Genomic DNA, 8,857 nt, shown 5'->3' on the forward strand with positions numbered 1-8,857 from the left:
GTGATGACGTCATTAGGGTCTCTAGTTGGTTAAATCATAGACATGGATTGGAATCAGGCAGAAATGACATCCATACCATACGTAGAGAAATATGAATGTTTATTTTATTTTATAACTCTTTCTCTGCTCTGCCTCCCCTGACGGCACGTCCCTGATACACACACACACACACACACTCACAAAAACACACACACACACACACACACTCACAAAAACACACACACACACTTTCTCTGCTCTGCCTCCCCTGACTGCACGTCCCTGAGACACATTTCATTGGGGGTGAATTGTTGGATGAATAGTTTCATTAAGATTTACAGTCATGGTACATAATATTGTGATAGTCATTTAAAACCAGATATCAGAACATGTATGCAATAACAGAGGGACTAAACACTTGGGAGAGTGAGGTTATGAAACACAGAGCTCATCAAAACCTTTCACACACAATGTCTAATGTCTGCTGTGGTGATACTGCATGTGTTACAGCAGAGGTCTAGAGGTAGAGATATTGTAATAGCTGGGGTTGAGATGTGGGAATGGCTTCAGTCTGTTGTTGTCCCCAAGATCAAAGATTGTTAAGCCCAGCTGTTAGACCCTTACGTGTGAGTGATGTGTTAAGTGTGAGATGTGTGAGATGTATGTGCTAACAGCATCTAGATATGTCAGTCACAGCAGCTTTACTGATGATCCATAAGCCCCAAACCAAAAACCAGGGTAGAGTGTGTGAGTGAATGTGGTCTGGACTCTGTGCAGGAGGGTCATTGTGTCAGAGATGCTGTAGAAGGCCAGAGTTCCTGCCCTGTGATCCACATACACTCCTATTCTGGAGCTGGCCACTAGAGGGAGATTAGTCTGTTTATTATTGTGATAGAAAAAGGAGCTGCTGCTGCTGCTGTAGAGGTTCAGACTCCAGGACTGATCATTAGATCCAAACCCACACTCATCACCCTCTCCTCTCCTGCTGATGCTTTTATATGAGACTGATATATAAACACACCCCCCACTCCACTCAACCTCCCAGTAGCAGCGTCCAGACACACCCTCTCTACACAGCACCTGCTCATACACATCAAATCTCTCTGGATGATCAGGATATGACTGGAGCTCATCTCTCATCTCCACCCTCCTGTTCCCCTCAGACAGATGGAGGTCTCTGTGTGCTGTGTTTGGATCCAGTGTGAAGTGACAGGAGTCTGATGGAGGAGAAGACAGGACACACTAAGGTATTTAGCGTACCTATGTCAGTTATCGGACAGGGTCAAACATTAGCCATTCTGTTAAACAATCAAAATGCTAAATTAATAATGGATTAACACACACATGCATACAAACACCCAGACACACACGCATACACACACGCATACACACACACACACACACACACACACACACACACCCAGCCACACACACACAAACCAGACAAACACACATCCAGACACAAACACAGAAAAACACTCATACTCACCCAGATGCACACTCACCCAGACTAACACACACCCAGACAAACACACACCGACACACACACACGTACACACCCAGACACACACACACACACACACAAACCAGACACACGCACACAAACACACACACAAACCAGACACACACACACACTCACACACACACACACACACACAAGTACACACACACACCCAGAAACACACACATACACACCCAGCCACACACACACACACAAACCAGACACACGCACACAAACACACACACAAACCAGACACACACACACCCAGACACACACGCATACGCACACCCAGACATACACGCACACACACAAACAAACAGTCACACACAGTCACACTCATACACACACACACACACATACACGCCTAGACGCACACGCATACACACCCAGATGCACACTCGCCTAGACTAACACACACCGACACACGCACACACACCCAGAAACACACACAGACACACACACACACAAACACACACCCAGAAACACACACATACACACCCAGACACACACACACAAACCAGACACACACACACAAACACACACACACACACACACACCATGACACGCACACACATACAAACCCAGACACTCGCACATACACACACCCAGACACACACACACACACACACACACACACACCACGACGCACACACACGCACGCACGCACAAAGACACACACCCAGACACTCACACACACACACATATATAAACACACAAACATACAAGCCAAATTTGCTTAACGCACTGGCAGCCAAATTTGCTTGTTTTAAGCAAAATCCTGCTTAAAACAAGCAAATTTGGCTGCCAGTGCGTTAAGCAAATTTGGCTTGTTAAGATTTCTTAAAATAAGTAATATTTGCTTGAAATAGGCAAAAATAATCTTACCAAGAAAGCAATAGGTAAGTACAATTTAGCTAGAAACAAGACCAACTAGATTTTTTCATCTCAATATAAGAGTAATAACACTAGGTTAGAAAAGCATTTTTGCAGTGCACATACGCATTCACATCTACACTCACATACACACACCCCGACACACACACACAAACACACACACACCCAGACACACACACACACACACACACATGCATACACACCCAGACACACACACACCAAGACAGACACACATACACACCCAGACACACAGAGACACACACACCCATACACGCCATGACACACACCCACACACACACACTTCCACTCAGAATGCCATTTTAGGACACGCACACAGGGTGGAGGTACATAGACTTTGCATGGGGTGGGGGGGGACACACACGAAACAAAGGCCAAACACGTGGAACTGCTCCTTATCAGCGGTTATAGGAATGATGCATGATGGTCTGGAAAAGACACTGTATCCTCTCCAATGAACCCAAACAGCCATGATGAAATGTTGAACTGCTTAAACATGTAGGTCCATGTGATTGTTACTGAAACTTGACTTGTGATTGGAATAAAGTAAACTGTATAAAATGTGTTTGTGTCAAACTCACATTGTAGGAAATCCTCTCTGGTTGTAGGTTCATGAGGCAAAACAGCCTGGACTTCAGTCACTATTGAGAGAGAAAGAATCATATTAGAAACAACACTGACTGGTGTAAATGTCCACATTACATCAACCTTCTGTTTTTATGAAGGCAGTACATTTGTGTTCTCTTGTTGAGGGACATTATGAGTCTCCAGCGTCTTCAACCTTAAGACAAGTAAACATGGAGACACCTGCAGAGTATCTCAGCTTCACCGACATACAAAGGGTATATTACAAATAAGTGACATTGAGAAATACAGGTTCCTGACGGTCACCATGACATTAAGCTTATCAGTACAATCCAGAGGGAAAGTTTAGTAAGTAACTATATGTAAACATATGCAAATAATGTGATTAACCTGATGCAGATAACTTCATGACTTCCTCCTTGCAGAAATTCTCCAGCTGTGTCTTTAGAGAGGAGACAGATTTCTTCACAGCCTCAAAAGAGAGGCCTTGGTTCACAGAGATGCAGGAGAAGTCTTTAGACTCAGGTGTCTCACTGACTGACTGGAAAGTCTAAATAAAGAAACACAGAGATAGAGAGAAAGAGAGAGAGGAGGAAGAGATGACAGAGATGGAGAGAAAGAGAGAGACAGAATAGCTACATTCTAAAAATAAAGCATCCACGTATAAGTAAGTTAAATTCAGTTGATCAGGAAATTAATTGTAACTAAAAGCTTCAACTGTTTCAGTGCACACGAGACTCTTAAGTTAGATAATATCCTCTGATGTTTGAGATGTGAACTAAATGTAACATTATGGATCTCATCCTTTGATGTGTGTGTGCAGCACACGGATGTGTATGTGCAGCATCTTGATGTGTGTGTGCAGCATCTGGATGTGTGTGTGCAGCATCTGGATGTGTGTGTGCAGCATCTGGATGTGTGTGTGCAGCATCTGGATGTGTGTGTGCAGCATCTGGATGTGTGTGTGCAGCATCTTGATGTGTGTGTGCAGCATCTTGATGTGTGTGTGCAGCATCTGGATGTGTGTGTGCAGCATCTGGATGTGTGTGTGCAGCATCTGGATGTGTGTGTGCAGCATCTGGATGTGTGTGTGTAGCATCTGAATGTGGCTTACGAATGATTGTGTTACCAAGGACAGTCTTAGAATCATTGTCTACACTGCAAAAATGCTTTTCTAACCTAGTGTTATTACTCTTATATTGAGATGAAAAAATCTAGTTGGTCTTGTTTCTAGCTAAATTGTACTTACCTAGTGCTCTTTGGTAAGGTTATTTTTGCCTATTTCAAGCAAATATTACTTATTTTAAGAAATCTTAACAAGCAAATTTGGCTGCCAGTGCGTTAAGCAAATTTGGCTTAAAACAAGCAAATTTGGCTGCCAGTGCGTTAAGCAAATTTGGCTTGTTAAGATTTCTTAAAATAAGTAATATTTGCTTGAAATAGGCCAAAATAACCTTACCAAAGAGCACTAGGTAAGAACAATTTAGCTAGAAACAAGACCAACTAGATTTTTTCATCTCAATATAAGAGTAACAACACTAGGTTAGAAAAGCATTTTTGCAGTGTAGGGGTTAGTCTAGGGGTTAGTCTGATGTAAATCTGTGTTCTGCCTCACAACGTAAACTAAAGCAAAGCCTCACCTACGTTCTAATCTATACACTATCCTTACATGATGGCATCCTACCTTGTGCAGATGAGTGTGTGTGTGTGTGTGTGTGTGTGTGTGTGTGTGTGTGTGTGTGTGTGTGTGTGTGTGTGTGTGTGTGTCATGATGTCAGGCCAGATGTACTTTCATCAATGAACCACAGGAAGTGACATCACTCAAGCCCAGCCTGTCAGTAAGGGTTCTTGCTACCATGTGACCTAACCTGTCATACCAACTGCCATCGTGATTTTGAACACTTTTCTGAAGAATGAAAATGTCTTCATCTTGCTCAAATGTTTTGACTCATGAATATAAAATCTTTCTTTATAGACACTGAAACTGCATGGGGTAAGCCATCTGTTCACAGTGCTATGGACTGTGAAATGGAAACTTAGAGATTCTAGAAGAACATTCAACTATTTCTAAATTGAATACAAATTTCCACCTAGGAATATATTCAACATAAATCAGGGCCCTCAAACATTCTGTGCATTATCAGTCCATCATCAACAGTTACCTTGAGGAAATGGATGTGATCCTCTGTGTGTGAAAGCTGCTCCAGCTCAGCATCTCTCCTCTTCAGCTCAGCAATCTCCTGCTCCAGTCGCTTCAGGAGTCCTTCAGCCCGACTCACCTCAGCCTTCTCCTGATCTCTGATCAGCTCTTTCACCTCAGAGCGCCTTCTCTCAATGGAGTGGATCATCTCAGTAAAGCTCCTCTCACTGTCCTCCACTGCTGCCTTTGCAGAGCTCTGTTAGGAGACACACAAAGAGGAGGGGTCCATCTAAAGCAGCCCACTCACTCAGCTCTCCACATAGCCTGGTACCCACAGTGTGGCTCAGAGGAGCTGGGAAGTGGCTCAGCATTACAGACTCCTGTCTGGCTGTCTGGAGGAGAGAGCCCTGATTGAGCCTGAAATGGCTCCTCCAGCAGCCAGATGTTGTCCTCCTCTCCTCTGGTCAGTACTCACCTTGAGAGTCTCCACAGCTTTCCTCAGCTCCTGCAGCTCCTTCTCTCTCTCCTGGATTCTCTGCTGGATTTTACTCTGGGTCTGCCCCAAGTGTGTCTATGTTGAAGGAATACATCACATCCACAACAAACAGTTATGGAGGTATCATAATATTATCATTGTCTAATGGCATTCCTGCAAGTACAAGCTGTTTAAGCTACTGACCCTGACTGAGAGGTGATCTGTAGGGTTGCTAAATAGCCTATTGGTGAGACGCTGTTTGAGAGGCTTGAGAATAACACAAGAAGTTTTGTCTTTGTGGAGCAAAACCGTGAACTATACATGCAGCAAATCTCTGTTTAATCATATTGACAGTTTCTCTTGTGGAGTTGATAGTGATGTCCAACACACCCTCACTGAGTGGCCTGTGACCTCTAGGCAGTAGATAACCATGTAATGTAACCATGTCATTCAGTCATAGTGCCAACCACCCAGGACTCTACTAAATGCCATTTTAGCTCCCTAATCACTGGGCTCATCTGAGAGGACTGGGCAGCAATACTGCAGGCAGAAACCATGATGTGCCCATCTTAATATAAGTTACTGTCAAATAAGAGAAGTATTACAAAATGCCCACAAACAAAACACATTAAATGGTCATTTAGGCCTTACAGGTTGTATGTAACAGAACATTCATTGTCGGATTTCAGTTTTTTAAATGTTATAGCTATTAGAAATGAATAAGGCTATGTGTTTTAATTCCTGTATGAGTGTGCTGGCAGTCTGAAGTTAACCATCTGGTTTTACAACTTCATTAGACAGGCGTGTTTTTATGTCATTGTTGTTTTTTCTCTGCCCCACACTATAATAACCTAAAGAGGATGAGTTTATAGCCTATCCTCCAGTTGGAAACACAATGGCCAAATCCTACAACACAAGTCCAATCTATCACCAAGAGAACTGCTGTCCTTACCTGTTTCTCTCTCCTCCCTGCAGAGGCTGACACAGTGTCATGGCCTTTGTGTTCATCCACCAGACAGAGCAAACAAACACAACTTAGATCCGTACGACAAAATATCTCCAGAGGCTTCTCATGTTGGGTGCAGATCCTCTCCTGTAGCTGGCCTGTGGCATCAACCACCTTGTGCTTTCGCCCAGGGTTGACGTCATTGTGAGCTTTGTAGTGAGTTTCACAGTAAGACAACAGACAATCCAGACATGACTTCATCGCTTTGAGTTTTCTCCCAGTGCAGACGTCACACTCCACATCTCCAGGTCCAGCAGTACATGCAACAGGAGCAGCAGCTTGGATTCTGGTCTTCTTGATCTGTTCCACAAGTTCAGCAAAAATATTATTTTTGTTCAAAACGGGTCTTGGGCTGAACTTCTGTCTGCACTGGGGGCAGCTGTAGACTCCCTTCTGCTCTTCCCGATCCCAGCAGCTCGTAATGCAGCGCATACAGTAACTGTGTCCACAATTAGTAGTCACTGGATCCCTAAGAAGATCCAAACAAATCGAACATGTAAAAAGTTCGAGGTTACTTGGAGCCGCTTCTGCCATTTTTCGTTTGTGCTGTGTAACGCTTCACAGGTGTTCACGAAGTTTCGTTTCGCCTGAAATCGGTGCGGAACTTTGAGACAACTTCCTGGTTGGGTGGGCGTGTTCGTCCAAATCGTCACTGATGTCGTATATTAGAACTAGTGTAGTTGTAAAACTGATTAAGAAGACAGCTGCAAGGGCACACGGCAGAACTTATGGAAACCCAGAGTATTATGTATTTGTAACTGTAACTACAGCATCGCTATCCAGGCCTGGGAGCAGAGTACTATGAGCGCCATATAGCCATATAGCATATTGTATATGTTATATGTAAACACCCCACCCCCTGTGTAGCCTACATGTTCTCACTATGTGTATTGTTTTTGTATTTATTGTGATTTTTGAATTTATTGTTATTCATGTATGTATGTAAGTTAATCTACTGGATGACCTTAATTTCCCTCTGGATCAATAGTATCTATCAAGTATCTATCTATCTATCTATAGTGGCGATTCAGCAACAACCACTAGAGCAGGGGTTCCTCAACCTTTTCTACTCCAAGGCCCACCTATTCGTATTGTAACAGGGTTGGGCCCAACAGACACCCCGCTTGTTGGAGCTCATCTATATTCAGTTCTAATTAATAAGCGAGTGTTATGTGTCACAAAGAGCAACATCAGCACCTGCTACAAGTGGGAGCCTAGAAATGAATACTAGAACATCTAACTCTAGATATTGCAGTATCAAAATTATATTGTGCATCAGAAAACAACATAAAACCATACAGAGCATTTTTAGTCAAAAGGGATTTATTATCCAAAAGAGTTTAGATACAAAGGAATTTATTTGCAGTAGGCATATCCTAGGCCTATTTGTGCACAGCAAACAAGCAAGTTAATAAAACCAGAATAGACCCAAAAGATAGCATGCACTCAAAACAAGTGATGAAACATGCAAACAAGACCACTCAGCTAGACCTAATTAAAATAGGTGTTGCTTCAGACATGCAAACAAATAGGTTACAATAATGTTCAAATAGGTCAAAAATAATGATTCAAATCTGTTGCTGCAATCTATTATCAACATAAATACTGTAGCACCAAGTTTCCTGGGTAGTGGTTAGAGATGGTAGCTTCCCACAGAAAGCATGTCCTCTTGTAGAATACCGCTCCGACGATGACGCACAGAAACAGTGACGTGCGGTGAGGTTCGTGGCTGGTGAGGCACTACCTTTTTCAGAGTCAGATTTACAAATACATAAACTCAACAGAGTATCTTAAATCGCCATTTAATTGGCAGCTTGCACATTGACTACTGGTTGTTTTTCATATCAGCATTCTATACACAGGTATACAGCTGGCATCTGCTAGTTTGTGATGAACTCGTGTTAATATGTGTGAATTTGCACTCATGAATATGAACTCGTAAATATGAACTCTTTCATACGAAGTTGCACAAGCACCCTGAGGGTTTCTACCCTTTCCCATTATAATTTTAATAGTTAAATCGAGGAGACTATAACATCAGCTAGATAACCAGCTATCATTTCATGCAAATTGAACTCAATTAAACCAATTAAATTATTTAGGGTTATCAAGTTTCCTTAGCTAGCGAATTAGCTAGCGTAGCAACTGGATAACCAGGTAATACAACTCAATTTAAGTTTAATTTCTAAAAAAATCAGCCCATCAATAAAAATCAGTCTTGGGTTCAAAGTGATCACAACCACTTGTGTGATGTTAAAT

At 42.6% G+C, this 8,857-nt stretch overlaps 1 protein-coding gene across 1 annotated transcript; it reads right to left on the reverse strand.

The window, feature by feature from the left end:
* Positions 1-669: 669 nt before the first annotated feature.
* LOC308382493 (tripartite motif-containing protein 16-like) lies at positions 670-7,132 on the reverse strand (the record flags this gene model as incomplete). Its single annotated transcript, XM_080860901.1, has 6 exons — positions 670-1,196; positions 2,974-3,033; positions 3,368-3,527; positions 5,140-5,373; positions 5,593-5,688; positions 6,545-7,132. 6 exons carry the CDS (start codon positions 7,130-7,132, stop codon positions 670-672), a joined length of 1,665 nt encoding a protein of 554 aa, XP_080717027.1.
* Positions 7,133-8,857: the final 1,725 nt, after the last annotated feature.

The sequence above is a fragment of the Sprattus sprattus genome, assembly GCF_963457725.1.
Source record: "Sprattus sprattus genome assembly, contig: scaffold_90, whole genome shotgun sequence".
NCBI lineage: Eukaryota > Metazoa > Chordata > Actinopteri > Clupeiformes > Clupeidae > Sprattus > Sprattus sprattus.